The 19,293-nt window shown below is 37.7% G+C and overlaps 1 protein-coding gene across 3 annotated transcripts in view; it reads right to left on the bottom strand.

The window, feature by feature from the left end:
• The window catches only part of ABI3BP (ABI family member 3 binding protein), a 233,430-nt gene that overhangs the window by 57,792 nt on the left and 156,345 nt on the right, over window positions 1–19,293 (bottom strand). For 2 of the 3 annotated variants that reach the window (XM_023508061.1, XM_012812736.2), the window contains exons 19-20: window positions 5,157–5,231; window positions 585–659 (exon numbers count right to left, since the gene is read on the bottom strand). In XM_023508061.1, coding sequence (XP_023363829.1) covers window positions 585–659; window positions 5,157–5,231 — 150 coding nt within the window. Of the gene's footprint in view, window positions 1–584; window positions 660–5,156; window positions 5,232–7,363; window positions 7,430–8,219; window positions 8,268–8,710; window positions 8,783–9,374; window positions 9,432–10,301; window positions 10,377–12,600; window positions 12,661–13,419; window positions 13,501–13,683; window positions 13,744–14,730; window positions 14,788–16,138; window positions 16,223–16,973; window positions 17,034–18,185; window positions 18,270–19,038; window positions 19,099–19,293 lie in introns of all 3 variants that reach the window. The other variant, XM_023508060.1, reaches the window with a different exon arrangement.

Here is a 19,293-nt window from a genome sequence, read left to right as displayed (position 1 = left end):
AAGCATGAGATTACTTTCCACATCAATTAAAGATGATAGACAAAAATAGATTTGTAACTAAACAAATTATTTCTTTTTTGCTTTTTGCGAAACCAATTTCTTAATCCAAGATATTGTTCCATAAACTTGTAAAGCAGAGTGTGACAGGGAAGAAAGCCTTAATGTTACAGAAAGTAAAATTTATAAATTCAAGCAAATGGCTAAATATCATTATTTCTATTTGTTAAACATATCATTTAATCATTTTTGTGGAAAAAAAATCCTCATCTTCTTGTTTACTGAAACATTTGAGCACGGTATAGTTAGAATTGGGGGTTAATTTTTTGTAAGTGAGAGAACTTGAGTTCCAGGAAAGAGATTCTCCCCTTGCATAATTCTGTGCCTCTTCATTGTAATAAATAGCTTTGCCACATGAACCAATGGACATTCTCATGAAACCTCTAAATAATCATACCACATGTGATGCAACGTGGTACCTGAACATAAGTGAAATATTGACCTCACATCTACCAGCTCTCGTGTTTCACTGCTGCAGAGGGTGACATTAGAATACATTTGGCTTCAACAGAAAATAAAACATTTACCAGGCGAGGTGTACAACGCTTCTGGACTTGGTGACATTTTTGGTTTTGAAGGAACACGCTGGGGCTTCTTAGGAACTGCAAGAGAGAAGTCAGATCACGAGTCATTTGTTTTGAGCACCTCCCAGGCACACCCAACACACGAAGCACGACGACCCACAGCCTTGACACTGACACAGCAAAGCGTGACTGACCCTGAGTTAGGGAGGAAACTCAAGCTCTAGGAATAGATCGGTTAGAACTCCAGATACTGTTAGAAAAATGGACTCTGAGAAAATGGAAAATTGGACAAAGCATCAGGGTAGGATGAAGAACGTTTTTGACATCTTCATTTCTGAGGAGACAGCCATTAAATGAAGGCAAGAGTGCTCTTCTCTTGTGGATATGTTGGCTTGACTTCTCCTTCAGGCCACCTGATGTCTTCATTTGCAGGTGAGGTAGGTAAAGACAGGGAAGTCTTTGTGAATACTGGGAAGCAGGGATAATCTTTAAGTCATCTGGGGCCTTCGATGACTTACGTGGATGTAAACAGACAATGGCAGCAAAAAGGTAAGCAGAGGGAGGGAGTAGGCTCGCAATTACACCCTCTGCATTTCTCAGGCTTCAAAGACACCTTCAGATGAACTCATTAACCAACCGAAATTGGCTCTTTACCACTGTTCCTTTGGGGTAACAGATGCTGATGTAATAGATACAGGAAAAAATTCTTATAACTTATTTATAGTGTATTCTGCAATTTCAAAAAGGCCTTTATAAAGTTTATTCCCTTTGATGCTTTCCATAATGCTGGAAGGAAGGAATTATTACTACACTTCAAAGGTAAGGAAACAAGGTTGTGGGTAGGTGACATTATCTGCTTGAGGTTACATGGTTATTAAGTGCCAGACTCAAGTCTTGAATCAAATGCTGACGATCAGACATTATCAGTAGGTCCAAACACGTGGGCTCTTTATAGCTCAGTTCTGCCAGTCAGATTTTAACTTCCTTCTCGTTTTTTTAGGTGAAAATAATAAATGTGTTCTAACAAAATGTGATCATAAGAATCAAATGTGAAATGTCAAAATGATGTGAAAATTATACTACTACAAAGTTTTTTTTTCACTTGTAAAGGATATTTACAAATTTGACACTAAAAGGTCTGAACGTGATCCTGAATTTCAGATTGTTTGTCCATCCAAAAGCTGGGATCATCCATAAGTTTCATGGTTATAAGATCTCTATGCATAAAATTAACAATGGGATTGTTGCCTGTTACCTATGCCTGTTACCAGAAATCTAAAAATCAAACCTTTATTCACTTGTAAAATATTCCTGATGATTTGTTCCGAATTTTGGATCCCACTTTGCCCTCAAGTGCAACATAAAGATTCCATGTTTCTATTTAACTTATAAACATATTTTAAGTAAAACTAACAAGAAAGGTAACATGCCTAGTTACAGAATTTTATCGTGAAAAAAGATGGTGAACGAACAAATTGTGTTGTACTTTAAGTAATATACACTGCTGTTAGGTGACATTATATTATAGCCCAGCAACCCTCTTCTGCGTTGGTATTGTACATATAAACAGAACATTTTCCTCACCAAATGACCTTTTGAAATTTATAAGAGCTAGCCAAGGGTAAGGGAGGAAATACTAGGATTTGATATTTATCTTTAAAATACAATAGTTTTTGACACCAAGTCTGAACAAGAGAGTAAGACCCCATCTCTACAAAACATAGAAAAACTAGGTGAGCATAGTAGCACATGCCTGTAGTCCCAGCTACATGGGAGGCAGAGGCAGGAGGATCCCTTGAACCTAGGAGTGGGAAGTTGCAAGTGAACTGTGATGATATCACTATACCCTAATCTGGGCAACACAGCAAGATCCTGTCTCAAAATTTTTTTGTGTGATACATATTTGTACACACACATGCATCCATGGAAGATGATAAACAAAAATCTAGAATATTGCTGGTACCTGATAAATAAGATTCATATTCTTACATGGTCAAGAAGATCCCAGTTCTACCCCCTTTTAGTAAGAATGTTTAGAATGTATTTTGGTTTTCATAATCAGTTTTCCAAATTATTTCCTCACATTAAGTAGCACTGATGAAGCCAGAATCATCTGAGCTGCAGCTGCTTTCTATAAGAGACGGATGGCAAGTGACTCTCCACTGGGAAATGTCAGGCGCTCCTCTCCTTACAGTCTGGCAGCCACTCCAGGGTTTCAGGTTAGAAAGTGGGACTCACTGAGCATGTGAATCTCTTTTAAAGCTGCATGTTTTATCAAAAGAGGTTGGCTAAAGGTCTAATTCAAAATTAAATTTGTAGCTTGGAATACAGTATAATAGAAATTAGAGTAAGTTTCTGATTTACTATACTGCATTTTAATTAGTATAAAGTACAGCCTCAAAAGATAATTACAAATAAATTTTTTCCTGTTACTTTATGTCTCTTTTACTATGTTGCTGGCCACATATACCTAGGCTGGCGGGCATCCTGGGCCTGCTAAACCACAATGACAACTGCAACAAAAAATAGCCAGGCGTTGTAGAGGGCACCTGTAGTCCCAGCTACTTGGAAGGTTGAGACAACAGAATCGCTTAAGCCCAAGAGTTAGAGGTTGCTGTGAGCTGTGATACTACAGCACACTACTGAGGGTGAGATAGTGACACTCCGTCTCAAAAAAAAAAAAAAAAATTACTAAGCAGGAATTTATAGCCTGAATGTCTAACCCCCTGGGGTTCTTATTTTTCATCTTTTCTCTTATAGTCCAACATTCATTGAGTTTTCATGCTTATTTTTACTGCTCATTTCTTTTCTACTCTTGTTCTATGCTTTGTATTTATATAAAATGTTGAGGGGGGCCGGGCACAGTGACTCACGCCTATAATCCTAGCACTCTGGGAGGCCAAGGTGGGTGCATTGCCTAAGCTCACAGGTTTGAGACCAGCCTGAGCAAGAGGTAACCCCATCTCCAAAAATAGCTGGGTGCCTGTAGTCCAAGTTACTTGGGAGGCTGAGGAAAGAGAATCACTTGAGCCTAAGAATTTGAGGTTGCTGTGAGCTATGATGTCACAGCATTCTACTAAGAGTGACCAAGTGAGACTCTGTCTCAAAAAAAAAAAAAAAAATTGAGGGCTTTTGGCAGGGTACAGTGGCTGACATCTGTAATCTTAGCACTCTGGGAGACCAAGCCAGGAGGATCACCTGAGCTCAGGAGTCTGAGACCAGCCTGAGCAAGAGCAAGACCCTGTCTCCAGTAAAAATAAGAAAATTAGCCAGGCATTGTGGCACGTGCCTGAAGTCCCAGCTACTGGGAGGCTGAGGCAAGAGAATCACTTGAACCAAGGATCTTAAGATTGTTGTGAGCTAGGCTGGGTCAGGCACTGTATCCTGGGCAACAGAGTGAGACTCTGTCTCAAAACAAAAATAAATAAATGTCTTACCATAACAAATAAGTGAGATGATGGTTAAGTTAATCAGTCTGATTTAAGCATTCCACATTGTATATCAAATCAGCACATTGTGCCCCATAATTGTACACAGTGATGATTTAATAAAAAAAAAGTTGCAAGCTTCCCATGTAATTTTATCTGTTGATTTATAAAGTTAGGTTTTGGTTTTAATACTTGTTTTATTTACTTACTAATTTGATTTGTTTTATAAATTTGATATATATTTTTATTCCTATTCTATTAATTAATCATTGTTCACTAGTTATTACCTATTTTTACCAGTACTTCTTCTATGTTCATGTTCAAATGCATTATAGTTATTATTTAAAATTTCTTATTCTTTGGGAGAATGTGGCATGGGTACGTAAGTATCAGGATATATTATTTTCCTAGCTGAGTTTTAAGTAATTAGAAAAGAATTAAAAATAAGTGAAATAAGGCAAATTTAAAATCATTAGTTAGATATGGAATATAAAATAGTCTTTGAGGGAATTTTCCTTTAAAGAAAAAAAATTAGTGATTAGTAAAATTTCTCTCAGAATCAGATATTAGATACCATACCTAAAATCATAGGGTTTTAAAAATTTTTTCCCTTTATCAACAGAAATTCTGATATATAACTGAAGTGCTTGTGATGGGAACCCAGAATCACTAGCTGGATCATGCATAATTGTGACGGTTCAAACATCTTCCTTCCTCTAGACCATCAGTGTTAGTAAAGATCTCTTTCCTGGTATACTCGGTGAGTGTGCCTCAGATACTTTTTGGTAAGCAGGCCATGTATTGTTGAAAATTTCAAGTTAGCTGAGTGGCAGGAGGAATCACATTCAGGGATAGAAAGGGAGGGACAGGAATATAGTCTCAGGCTGGGGCAGGAAAAGGGAGCCGGCAGGCACCTCGTTCTAAGAAATGCCCTTGCTGTCCATCCTGTCTTAAGTAATAGAATCCTAAGGAAGCTTTCTGGAATAATGATGCACTGTTTGCTCATGTCTAAAAATAAATTTAAATATTTACTAGGTTATAGAGAAAGACTTGTTTTATAAGGGCTAAACTCAATCTGGTATCATTCAACAGAGTAATCCTACTAACCGTGGACTTTTAAAACTAAAGGAGAAAATAATGTATTTACCTGGTTGTGTCTGTGGGATTCTCGGATGTGCTGATGTTTTTGGCTTAGGAGGAGCACGTGGGGTCTGCTTGGGAGCTAAAAGAAAGGATAAAGGTTCGGAACTCTTGAGCCCTTCAGCACCACACCTCTAGAAGCTCAAAGACATTTGTTAGTGACTGAAGATGTAAGTACATAGAAATTAATGCAATCCTAAAGTACAGGAAGATGATTTTTCTATATAACGGAAACAAAACAAAAAGGAACATTAAATGACATCCAAGATCATTCAGCTGGCAAAATGAAACTGTTAGAGCTTCAGAAATATCTGCTTCAAACACCTCTTAAATAGGTTGAAAATAAATTTCATAACAAGAATTCTTTATTACAAGTTCACATCCTTTTATCAGAATATCCAGGTTTATTATTTTAAAAGCAAATGCATAACAATGTCTCGTAAATAAAAAACAAATTACCACATTATAGTCCAAATATCAAATGTATTAACAGCAAGTGCCAATGGAAAAAATAAATCTACTAACAAAATGTAACTTTCGTTGGTGATAGTGGGAAAGAGAAATTAAGCACCATGAATCCTTTTCTATGGAGAGTTATTCTTTTCCTGAGAAATTCCTAAAAAAAGTGCTAGGACATTCAATGTAAAAGCCAATTGTTTCTTCACCAAGAAAATTAAAAGTATAGCCTGTTAAAGGAAAGACATTATCAGATGCAAGGTTGCAGCTTGTGGAAACACCTCCCTTGGTTGAACTAGTGTTTGGGATGAAAAAGGGGAAATGGTGTTAACATCATGCAGTTTCAGACACCTTAAGAAAAGCTTGCTGAAAATGAGAGTTTTTAGAACCCAGAAATTACTGAAGGAGTCTGCAGAAGCTTCTTTCTGATATTAAATCAAAATAGACAGGATATCAATTGTTCCGGAGGAATCTTCTTGTTTGCAAAGAGATAAACACTAAGAGATGTTGGAAATTATACTGGTTTAGAAACCTGGACCTGGGCGGGGGGGAGGGGGGTTAGAGCTCCCTTTGCTAATAGCTGGGTCTACACTCCCAGGTTTTCCATCAAGTTACACACTTTTTAAGAATCCTTGCCATCCTAAAATTCGATGATTCTAGAGTTTCTATGGCCTTTTCTGATTCTCAACTCCTTTGCTTTAATGAGGTTCCACTTGATACGGTATTCGCTCTTCCCAGGGTATAAGAAAAATCACCTTAAGGAAGAGGTGTCCCTTGAAGCCACTCCATGAAAATCGGTACAGAATGAGGTAAGCGTCACTAGTGGCAGCATTTGCAACGAAACATTACAGTAAGTATTAATAGAGCTATTAAAAATGAAACCTTGAAAAGTAGATACAACAGATGTAGTCAATGTAGAATTTCTATAAAATTTAAACTGTAGAGTTTATAGGCAATGTTTAGTAGGATATTCCAGAGGACAAGGAGTAAAATTAATATTCACATCTCCCTTGGAAGTAGTGCCATATTAAACAGTTTAATAGTCCAAAACAGAAGATTGGACTTCTTTATGATAAATGTCTGTTTCATGGAAACCAATAGCTAATGCGAGAGTTTTTCCTTGTAAGAAGAGGTACATTTAGTTTCCGTGATGATGATTTGGTTTCATTCGTTTCCAACTCTACCACCTTGTACCTTTATGACCAGCAAAAGTAATTGGTCTGATTTCAGTTTCTTTACTTGTTTATAGTGAAATGACCAAACCATTGCAGAAAGGATTGGAAAATAGTATGATACCCAAATAATTACAAGCTGGCTGGCCAGTTCCACCCTCTTCTACGATGATTGAACAGGTAAGCCTATTTCTGGAGGTTTCTCTTAACTTCAAACACAAAGTAGATATCTTACAATATTTTTAACATGAACACAGAAGTTGCAAAACTAGTAGGGATGATAAAGTAATTAGAATATATGTGTAAACAAAATATAAATGTTCTTCCTCAGAAACATTTCTATTCCTTGAATTAAACACCTACAGAATAGCTGAGAGGTATTTTTCTGCCGTATCCTAAAGAAAATCCACAACACAACACTGGCGTTTCAGTGATTATTGAAGGCAGTGGGAAATCAGACAGTAGCATCACCCACCAAAGACTGTGAGCAGAGCGATGAAGTCAGGGCCTTTGATATATGCAGGTCACCTTATTGCTGTTCTGCAAACACTCACCTCATACGTGAAATACAAAATAATGTATTTACCAGGTTCAGTCTGGGGCTCATCTGGGCTGGGTAGGATTATAGGTTGAGAAGGCAGAGGTGATGCTTCTATGGTAACTGAAGGAAAGTACTTAGGTTACTATAGTGCTCCACACGGCTTAAGTATAGATGACACACAGGATAATAACAAATAGATTTTTAAAAATAAAAAATGTAAATCTGCAGCAAAATAGCTTGCAGATCTATGTCTTCACAATGCATGGGTTCTTTTTACTTTTATTTTTATTTTATTTATTTTTCTTTTTAGCCAGGGCTGGGTTTGAACCTGCCACCTCCAGCATATGGGGCTGGTGACTTACTCCTTTGAGCCACAGGTGCCACCCCTTGTTTTGTTTTTTTTTTTTTTTTTAAACTTAGAAACTTCATGTTACCAAGTACTTTTGAAATCCTCATGCCACATTAGGGCCCTACCTCCTCAACAATGCTACTCAATAGTTAAACAATGGAGAAGGAAAATCAAACACGTCAATGAATGTGATGGAATGATCATTATTGGAAGGCATGTTGCAAGGTCAAAGTATAAAGGGATCATCACACAAAACAATTATTACCTGAAATGTTCAACACAATACCACGCTGGCAGCGTGTTCAAGGTTAGGGGGAAAAGATGCTATAGATTCAGCAGTTTCACTGACTTAAGTAGAGGAAGAAAGCAAGGTCTTGATATAGAACTGAATGGAGAAGAGACATTTTTGGACAATGGTGATGAGTAGGACTGCCTAGAAATGAAAAGTGACTGCCATGACAGAGAATGATGGTGGAACGAGAATTCCCAATGAGAGAGACCCCAAGGCTGTCAGGTGGAAGCAAGGACAGAGAAAGCACACAAGTTTATTACCTAGCATGGTCTCAGGTGGTTCAGACCCATATGTAATAGATTCCACAACTGTATCAAAACAAAGGAAAACAATTTCAAAACCTATAAGATGTTCACTACTTCTTTCTTGAATGTACCCACCTGCTCTGTACAGAATTTTCATCATAACTTTATAGATAGGACAATGTATTTAGGGAAAAAAAGAGAATCGGGAGAAAATTCCTAAAATACTAATCCTCCAACTAATATCTATGTTTAACTGTCATTAGCTGGCTTTCAAATGCTATAATGCCTCAATCTTTAGATACCAGCAAAGAAATAAGAATTTGCTTCCGTATTCAGAGAGTTTATCACTTTAAGAATTGAAGAAGAATGTTGGAAGCTACAGGTCTTCATATCTACTCAAACATAGACTATGCACTATTGTTTGAACTGTCATGTTCCATGGATGTAGCCTATGCCGAGTAAAAATGTGCTGAATAAACAAATTAAAGCATGTAAAGTTTTACCACCTTCAGTCCTTGGCTCCTCTGGCCTGAGTGGTGCTTTGGCGGTGGGATATACATAATCTGTTTCGGCAGGTGCTAGGGAAGAAAGGGGAGTGGCTGATTAATGGCAGGCAGCCCAAAATATACTGTAATGGAAGCCTGTGGATAATCTGAACACAGAGGTTATAGCTATCTTAAGCAGATACATTCTTGAGGGCAACATTTTGCTAGATTATAAAGATGGCTGTAATTCAGAGGGCAGAAATGAATGCAGGAAATGAAGGCAGTACACTGTGTGAGAAATACACATGGTAACTGGCAGAGTCTACAGCAATTTCTACCTGAAGCAAAGCATGTAACTTCACTTCCTTGCTTATTTGGTATAAGGATTCTGGTATGAAAAAGACATAGAATGAGTCATTGGAAAGCATGGGGATGAATCATGAAAATGAAAAATAGGATGTGCATATACACCTGCATTCCTATTGAAAGAGCGACCAGAGTATTAAAAAGTGAAATGTATCATTTGGAGTGAGAATAAACTGAATAAGGAAGTTCTGAGAGCAGCAGACACCAGCACAGGCAGGTGGCTATGAAATGTCACAAAGCATGAGGACATCCAAAGATGACTTTTGCAATGGGATGGAAAAGCAGACGTGCCTGACTTCCCACCGGGAGACATTTTTACCTATGGTTTCCTTTGATGTCTCAGGGCTAAATGTAACAGATTCCAGACCATCGGAAGCTAGCAAAAAACACAAAACAGTACAAACGATCAGAGATGAGTTGTCGTGAGCATTGAATGAATACAAAGAAAGTATTTAGAAAAATGCCTTGTGCTGAGTAAGTACTCAACTGTTAGGATAACATTATTATGAATACTAAGGGAAACTAATCATTGAACTGAACTCACAATATTTTAATTGTTGTAGGTTACCGTTAACATAGCCATACTTTGTACCTTCAACTTGAGTACCCAAGTGTCATTTATCTATCTAATTAGAAGATACCATAAAAGAAAGCATGAAATTACAATCCTATGCTAGAACAAAACAGGATCCAAATGTTTCACAATAAATGTGAGGAAGTAGCAACAGCATTGCTAATATTGTTTTTAAAACTTTGTTTTCGATTTTGAAGGGCAGCCTTTATTAAAGGATTCAGTATATCATTACTGAGGAGCGAAGTTTCTCTAGCATTCTAGAGAAACTTTTTACTAACATTCTTTTCAGATAGCAGAGCACTCATTTAGTTTACTACTAAAGAGAACCACAAATTTGTGACTGTAGATGACAAATAAAGCATAAAGTCAGTTCTTCTAAGTGGTTTGTTGACCACTTAATCAGATATATGATTTTCTAAAATAATACAGAGTAAACTCAATGAAGTATTTTTATGCAGTTGACTAATGTAATAGTTATATGATGTATTAGTAAATTAACACCAATGTACAATCATTAAAAGAACATTCTACAATATTTATGCAGAGTTATGAAATGTGTATTATATAATTTCCAAATACAGTTTTTTATACTTGTAAGTACAAGGCTTAGAGGATTATAGTGTGTTCCCTGAAGCTTGCAGCACACCCAGAAAGACAGAATATTCTATTTACCAGGTTGACTGTGTGTCATTTCTAGGCTTGGCGATGTCACTGGTTTCAAAATAAGAGTTTGCAATTCAGTGGGAGCTGAAAGAAGAGAGTTTGAGTTGTAAGAGCAATGATGAACACTGTATGTCGTAGGTCTTAGAAAGAAGCAGCAATGAACTGAAGTCCACAGACCTTGAGCATCACAAGGTTATGGAAAGCATGCCGAGTGTGCACTATTTAAAGAGGTCAGCAAACTACATCTTTTCCCAATTTAGTCCTCTGCCTGGCCTGGCCTGTGAGTTTAGAATGGTTCTTATATTTTCTAAGTGATGGGAAAAGTGAAAGAATTATATTCCTTGACAGATGAAACAGTATGCAACTCAAATAAAGTTTTATTGGAACAAAACCACATCAGAAACTAAAATAATTCACATTAAATTTACCTGTGGTATTATCAGTTTCAGTTCCCTGTAAGCTACAGTAGTTGAGCAGTTGTGACAGAGACTGACTGGCAGTCTAAACAAAGTCTAAAAGACTTATTTATTATCTAACTATTCACAAAAAATTGCCCATTCCTGACTTAAAGCATCTCTCTGGGAAAGCAACACCCAACTTGGCAAAATTTGGATCTCATGGACTATTTGTGTCTGAATCTTAATTCTCGTGATCATGGTATCTTCCCTGCCAGGTAAGTATGAATCTTAATTCTCCTGAGCCTTTCTAAGAGCTGCCTATGCCTGAGTCATGACAGTAACATTAACCAAGTGTTGAAGGCCATCTGGGAGTATTTTGTTCTGGATTCCAGCTTCCCTACTCCCTTGGCTACCCTCAACGGGTATGGAGACTTTTTGTTTTATTTTTGCTGTTCTCACCCCCTCACCCTCTAATCTAAATCCTATAATTATTTCAAAAACCCAACTATTGTCAGCCCACAATGTATTCTTGACTCCTTTGAATAATTTCTATTTTTACCACTTGTTAGACAAGCTGATCTCCTATAAGCAAATTGTTCTGTATCTAGAAAACAGTATTTCAGAAAACTCCAAGGTTATTTGCAATTACCTGGTACTCTGTTTAGGAGGGGAAATGGGCCCTTACTTTTGATCTTCACCTCTGCTCCTTATCCCTCCCCACTTCACTGCTAATATGGTGCTGGGGACAAAGACTGAAGCTCAAGGATTGTCTGCTTAAGCAAAAGCAGCAGCAATGTTTAAAAAGAGATGAATGAAGTGGTATAAAAGAGCTGAATGAGACGTGTCCTTTGTCAGAGACAATCTTTATGTGGGGTACACAATGAATTTAGCTACAACACCGATCTCCTTCAACAATGAACCTGACCATGGCTCCTGCAGTTGCCAAGCGGTTGACCACTCTTAGTTCCTTTTCTCCAGAAGGCAAAGAGGGGAAGTTCAAGGCATCTTATTGTAGTTCTCAGACCCAAATGCAATGGGCAAGGACTCTTACTCCAGATACCATAGATTTTCTTGATTTCAACTGAGAAGCTCCAGGAAGGTTAAAGTTGGGGGGAGGTGGATGAGGCTTCCCTCTCATCCACCTTTGCATTTTTGAAACTAACAGAAGACCTTGGATTGCTTTAGTGTTTTTAGAAACCCTTGACAGAATTTTATGTGGACCTGTGTTTTCTAAAATACGTTAGAATTTTCTTGAGTTTATTTCCTAAATTAAAAAAATATATATTATTTTGTTTCTTATTGTCATTGAGGGTTCCTTTAGAGACCAAAATCACAATGTTTGTTAACTAAAGGACTAAACATTAATATGCATGATACTCAGAAGGATCCCTAGTTAGTAAAGATGGAGAGCTCCTGCTAAACTGTGGTGAAGAACATTCTAGCTCAGTGTTGACTGGGGAGCCTGGAACTTCCAGGGAAACACTTTTTGCTGTTGTTAATAGGAACACTTTATTCTTTAAAATAAAAGAGAATAATGAGAATAGCACGTAAATCTTATAGAAAGTAAATTACTCAGAGGGAGTCTGTGGTACTTAATTGCTGCTGCCTTACAGATCTAAATATCAAATAGAAAGGGAAAAATTTGGACCTCTTATTTAACACTGAATCATATGGTGCAGTTTTAATGAGGGTTCATGGCAGATGGATGCTCTTTCCTGGATCCAGGGACATCTGTTCAAAACAATAGGTAACACTTGACTTAAGATTTCTGCCTACTTATAAGATGAAGTATAAAATAGAACGGCCACAGCAGTCTCGGGAAGCAGGAGCAGCTCTGGTCATGAGTGTGATGGAGTAGGGTTTTTAACCAGTAGGGAAAAGCATTCAAGGAAAGACTCAAAAATCATTACCTAATGTTAAGCTTGGAGCCTTGGTACTGTGGATAACAGGTTCAAAGCCTGGAACAGGAACTAATCAAAAGCAACAGCATGAACACAAGGAAGCTTAAATACACATGAAAACTACTAGTTTTTCTTTTAAAACATGAGTTTCACAATATATATTTTTCTACTTTGGAATTTGGAAGCAAATAGTTGCTTTTTAAAGATTTTGCCACAAACAATCATAGAAGGAGTCATAAAACTTGCACTCCGCCGAGGGGCTTAGCACTACCCATGTGAGGTTTTCTCAGGTATTTGGTTTTCCGATTATAACTAATATGGAAGTTTGCTTTGGAAATATGTTCAGTCAACATATATGAATATATATGTATGTAAAATACACATATATAATATGCATATATGTAATACGCATATATAATATGAATATATATATGTACGTATATATAAAAGTAACTTGTTACATTTCTTGGAAGTTGAGCAAAACACCTGCTTACACATATAATCATGGCTACAACAAATAGCTCATATGTTTCAATGTAGATACAGCAATAAATAATCATAAGTGACTATGCCAGTCTTCCTGTAAACATATCTTTAAAGAGAGACCAAGAACTTCATCCAAACCAAGCCGTTTAAGCGATCAGGTACACGCGTTTCCCCAGCCCATGTTCTCCCAGATAGCTTTCTAGGGGAAGCATCTAAGCACGCCATATAACTTGATTCTTAGAGAACGTGATGACAGTTACCTCCCATGACAGCCACTGCCTTAGGTCCCACTGGGACAGGCTGCTAGGCCTCACCCCTCAAAGCACAGAATCATACATTTACCCGATTTTGTTCGAGATACTTCAGGACTTGATGTGGTTTTAGGTCTGGGACGTGGACGACGTGTTCGTTGTTTTTTAGGAGCTAAAGGAAGAAATTTTGGATTATTCTAGTGCAAGTGGCGTTGGAGCAATATGACATTGAAGGACAGCAGAGGATGACAAGATAGTCTCATATAGCTGATGACAATGTGATGATAATGATGATGATGGAATGGGTTTGAAAATAAGCAGGAAAGAATTGTTGAGGAACATGGAATTTCATTACCTAATGTTGTTTCTGGAGCCTCAGTTCTAAAAGCGATGGGTTCAAGGACTGCAGTGAGAACTGGCCAAAAAAATAATAAAATAAACCAAAGAGATTTAACAAATTTACTCGAAGATGAATTTCACAAGTCAATTTTAAGCTTCAGAACTGAGAGAAAAATGACACTTGTCCTTTGTAGATTTGGCCAAACCCTGGCCAGGGTTCCCGTTAATCTCAAACACACTTCCAAGACAGGATGGCACTCAGCTACGTCTCCCTAAGGGGTCACATGGCATCCTCTTAGATGTTTGACTATCTGCTCCTTGCTGATGTAGAAAACTGCTGGACAAGCTGTTTACACACTTACATAAACATTTCTGCTGTCTTGGCCTGCTATTTAAGTCATTATGGGTACAACAAAGATGTCACATATTTGAAAGCATAAAGAGTAATGAATAATTATTGCACTGTGCTCATCAAAATATCAAAGTAGTTCTTGATTAAATCAAAGTTAAGAAGTGCTGGTATAATCCCTGTTCAAGGAGGGGAAAGAGTCAGTTTACCCTACCACAGGAACCTATAATGTATACTTTCAAAATGGGGGCATGTTTTAAAATTTGACAATTTACTGAAAACATCATTCCTTGAAACAACAAATCCACTACTATATCATACAGATCCTAATACAACAAAAAATAACATGAGCAAAGAAACACTGTATTTCCACAGTTGATGAGGGATAAGCAGCGTAAATGAGGGGATGATGGAGAGTCACATTTGAAATACAGCTTAAAATAGTTAATCAGTGCTGTTTCAACAAATGCCCAGGATCATATGAGACAAAGTTGAGCAGTTACAGAGAGGTTTGATGTCCTGAAGTTAGTTCATGCAGCTCTCTTAAATGTAACTAGTAACTTGACATATGGCCTAGCATAGTTTCAAGACAAAGACTAATGGAATGGCAACAAAGGACAATGGGATGGTCGGAAGATGCAGAAAAACCTGTGACTATGTTGCTATGACAAGGAATAGGAAAAACTCTGTTTGAAAGACATGCATTCTCATTACCCATGGTTTCTGGAGCTTCAGTTCTAAGAGGACCAGGTTCAAGATCTGTAGCAGGAACTAATTAAAAGCAATGAAATGAACACTTGTCAAAATCAGTCAATTAAATCTTACCAGTCTAATGCTACAATAGGTGTACGCCAATTTTAAGATATTTTATGAAATGTATTATTATTTAAAGATCTGGTCACCTTATAGCTAGGTAAAGAAGCTTTTAAGAGGCACTCAGTCACAGCTCACACAATCTGGTAAGTATCTCAAAACCCAACTCACTATTCTGTGTATCTAATTTCCTAATTCTAGGCACTGGAGAAAACTGCTTTAGAAAGTTGTTTAGATATTTTACCAAATATACACTTATCTGCCTTGGCAATGGGTGGCTTTTCTGTGGGAGCTTTAAAAAAAATCATGTCTAAATGAGCATGGACACAATCAGTAGCTTTTCTGTTTGAGAGGAAACAGAAAGAAAAAAACAAAAACAAAAACAAACAGACAAAAAAACAACCAAACAACAACAAAGGGAACCAGGCTCAGCTTGCTGGGAACTCATATTTAGAAATAGGCTGAGATCTCACTGGAGGCAAAGGCACTCAACAAATCGGGATAAGGAAGGAACAATCACTTTGTGGTACCCAGTAGAGTAGCTCCATGATCTAATTACAAAAGGGCAGTGTTAGACTGAAGAGATCGCTGATGCTTTTTGCATCAGCTGTAGTGTTGAGCCATATCTTTAGGGGCTTTCTTCAACTGCTGTTACAGACTCTTCCCAATGCAGCACTGTCATCACACATGGAATCTTTCATGCTTCAGGCAGCCTGGGCCCTCCAACTGGCCTTGACACGTCCTTTCATCTCTAAACTTTAAAACCCAACTTCCTCCTAATTCTTTATTTCTGTTTCTCACAAACTTTTCTTCCTCTAAGCTCACAGATGTTTATAGCACACCCCAACCCAAGTCTGCTTTGCACAGACATGCTGGCCTGCTTCAATCTTTGGATAGTTCTTCCTGGGACAGGATTTGGCCCTGAGGATACTACAAAGCAGGGCATTAAAAATAAGCTGCCCCCTCCTCCTGGGATATCCTCACTACTGCTGTGGCTGTGGGAAGATGGAAGGCACTTAATGTTTGTTTCTAGAAATAAAAAATGCTTGTTTTTAGCTTGTCTTTAAGAATTGAATGAAATAAGTAGAAAATAAGATATACAGTAAAAGACCCCTGTGTAGAAAGCACAGGAATTCAGCTGCCACCCCCCCCAACTGTGTTATCCTTTACTAACTCAATAGTGGACGCAGATCATTGTATGCCTTCACCCACATAAGGCTCACAAGGGCCATCACTCCCGTACATGCATTAGTCACGGATTCCCCGCAACTGCTAGGATGTGCTCCTGTTACCAGAAATCCACATTTACCCGGTCTGGTTTGAGGAGCCTCCGGACTCGGTGTGGTTTTAGGTTTGGGACGTGGACGTCGGGTTCGTTTTGAAGTTTTAGGAGCTGAAGAAAGAAAACCTTCAGTTACAACAGAGCCTGCTGTTCAGAAGCTAAGGGTAGCATGACACGTGACTCTAGATTTCTAAAAACTTGTTTAGATTTTCAGATATTTCAGGAAATTTATCTCAAGTATTTAATCAGAAACATTCACCTTTATTATAATCGCATGTCTCCTTTGACAGAGGAAAGCTCATTAGGAGGATGTGTCATATGTAAAATGAAGTGATTAACTCATGAAGAGAAGAATAGTTAATAGGGCTCCTCACATAAAAAGGTTAAGAATCACTGCTAAAATATCATGCTGCTGCTGGCAGTGTTCAGTTCCAAGCTCTTTTGACAGTTTACTAAAATAAGACGATATAATTAACTAAAATACCAATCAAAGAACCAATACCACACAGATAGCATACAGAAATAGAACTTTAGAAACTCCCTGTAACCATAACAATTGTTACGTTCAAAAATTACTTTTCAAAGCTACTTTTAGTAAAACGTTCCTTAATAAACACACAAGATGAAAAGACAATTTTGGGTGGTTACATGCCCAACAGACAACTCGAGTTAGGTCCATGCATGGCTCTCTTAAAAACAAGGGGCAACTTGTTTTAAGAGTCAAGAGTTTAGGATGAAGAACATCATGGAATGACAATAGATGCCTATAACAGAGTTTTACAAAGCAGTAGAATTTGTGGCTATGATGGGGATGGAATGGGTTTGACGATGGAAGGAACACTGAGGCTCACACCGATATTACCTTGTGTTGTCACCCATGTCTCAGTTCTGAGTGTAGCAGGTGCAAACTCTGCGGTAGGAACTGACCAAAAGCGTTAAAATAAACCAAGTGTTTTAAATGAACAAAAAATCCAAAAATTTTTCTTCATAATTAATCTTACTAGTATGACATGGTTTATAGAATTATAAAACAACTATTAAGAACTGTTAAACTAAGAGAAGACAGTTCATTTCCTAAAATTGGGCCATAGCTAAATCAGGTATCTATATCCTTATTCCTCATTTTTTGATTATTGAATTAATAAGCCAAAGTGGACCATACAGCTATTGCTAAGAACTCATCTTTGGAAAGAGGCTGAGGCCTGAGCATGATGAATCAAGCAGGGTATCCCTCCATTCCAAGTAAGGAAACAGCACGCCTTCAAGGGAAAGAAGAACCTGCTGATGTCCACCACTTTAAATCTCACCACTCCATCAAGCACCTAAGTCTCTCCACCATGGGTATCTGTGGACCCAGTGAGATGCAGAAAGGTTTTGACTACTGCCTTGAAGTAAGATACCTGTACGTCAGTTTTCCAGTTAGACTCTTTCCTCTGGTTGGCATCTACCTGTATTTCTTCTTTCTGATTATATTCTTTCCACCTTTCTACTAATCCACGTTCTACAGAGATTTCAAGGTTCTAGCTCTCTCTTAATCCTTTTTTCCCTGCTCCAAATATTTATGTATCTAGCAGATCTTGTTGGTAACACACCCAAACCAATCTTGTGTTTACATAGAGACCACCTCGTGTCATCCTTTACCTTATTTATAAAGGAAAGCCTTCTGCTCTCAATTATTTTGCAGGTCTGAGGACTAAACCATGTTTCCCACACCTGATATATATACCCAAAGGTACTAATAGGATTTGGAGGCCACAGAAATCATTTTATAGATGTTTGTTGATTTGCACCAAATATACCTAAATTTTCTAAAGAAGTTTTATTTTCGAGAGCTAAATAGGAGTTAATAAAATGCACAATGATAGAGAAGATTGCACACAAGCAGAAGAAAGCATCTGCTTGCTCCACAGACCTCCCCCTGCTGTCCCACCACTGCCTCTGCAGTGGGACCTGTTGCTGACCATGTGATTACTCTCATTGCAGGCCTGTTCATTACTCCCAACCACTGTGATTACACTCAAGACCCACTGAGTTAGGCTGCTGGGACGGTTTAAACCAGGAACACATGGTTTACCTGGTTTGGACTCAGGTAGTCCAGGACTCAGGGTGGTTTTTTGTCTGGGACGTGGACGACGCATCCGTTGTGATGTTTTGGAAGCTGAAGGAAGAAATTCTCAAGTTACTATATAACTTCATCATCGGTGGTCCTGGAATCTGTGGGGGATGAACACAGGACTCCAGACCGTCTACAGCTTGTTAGATGGCTGCCTCTTTAGTTTAGATAAAAGCACTTAGATCTTCTTTTATCACAGACAATTCTTTGAAGACCAAAATCACTTTTTAATTCAAGAAATAAAGACGAGAAATTATAATCAAAGTCTCACAAGGCAGCTTGACTGGGCATCACAAAGACCATTGCTTAATTTGAATGGATAATGAAGGACAGTCCCACAAAGGCTGGAATTTATAATTTAATCTTTTGACTTTTGGCATGTTTTCTATACAACTATTAAGAATGTATTATTACCTTCATAGGAATAAAATAATAAAATACTACGCAGGTAGAAAAATGGTAGAAATACAGATAAGCAATGGATCCTCTTGGCTCTGGGAAAGCTGGTAATGACTTTACTTGTCTAGACAGGAGATAGAGACCTGTGATATGTTTGAAAGACTGCTTTATCACAAATGCTGCTTAAACAAAATACAGAAGGACATGACGCAATTTCAAGTAGGTTATATGGCAAATATATCCCTCAAGTAGGTTCATGCATGATTGATTCTTTTAAAAACAACAGATAATTTTAAAAATAATATAATCAAATTACCACAAAGAATGATACTGGTATCATCTGAAACAAACTGAAACTCTGGGTTTGACAATAAGCAGGAAAAGACTTGTTGAAAAAATAGTGCATTGTCATTACCTAATGTTGTTCCTGGGGCCTCGGGCATAGGAGTTACAGGTTCTAGAACTGTAGCAGGAACTGATCAAAAACACAATAACCCAAAGAGATTTTAAAATATGACAAGTTAGAGCATTCACATGACAAAAAAAATTAATAGTATCAATTCTTCTACAGAAAAAAGGAAAAATTTTAACTTCTTCACTAAAGGGATGCATACATTTTTGTTATTTTAAGATTTGGCCAGGGTGGCGCCTGTGGTTCAAGGAGTAGGGC

This window comes from Otolemur garnettii, unplaced genomic scaffold, assembly GCF_000181295.1.
Source record: "Otolemur garnettii isolate 467f Iridium unplaced genomic scaffold, OtoGar3 scaffold00220, whole genome shotgun sequence".
NCBI classification, from domain to species: domain Eukaryota; kingdom Metazoa; phylum Chordata; class Mammalia; order Primates; family Galagidae; genus Otolemur; species Otolemur garnettii.
This window is presented reverse-complemented; position numbering and strand designations above follow the sequence as displayed.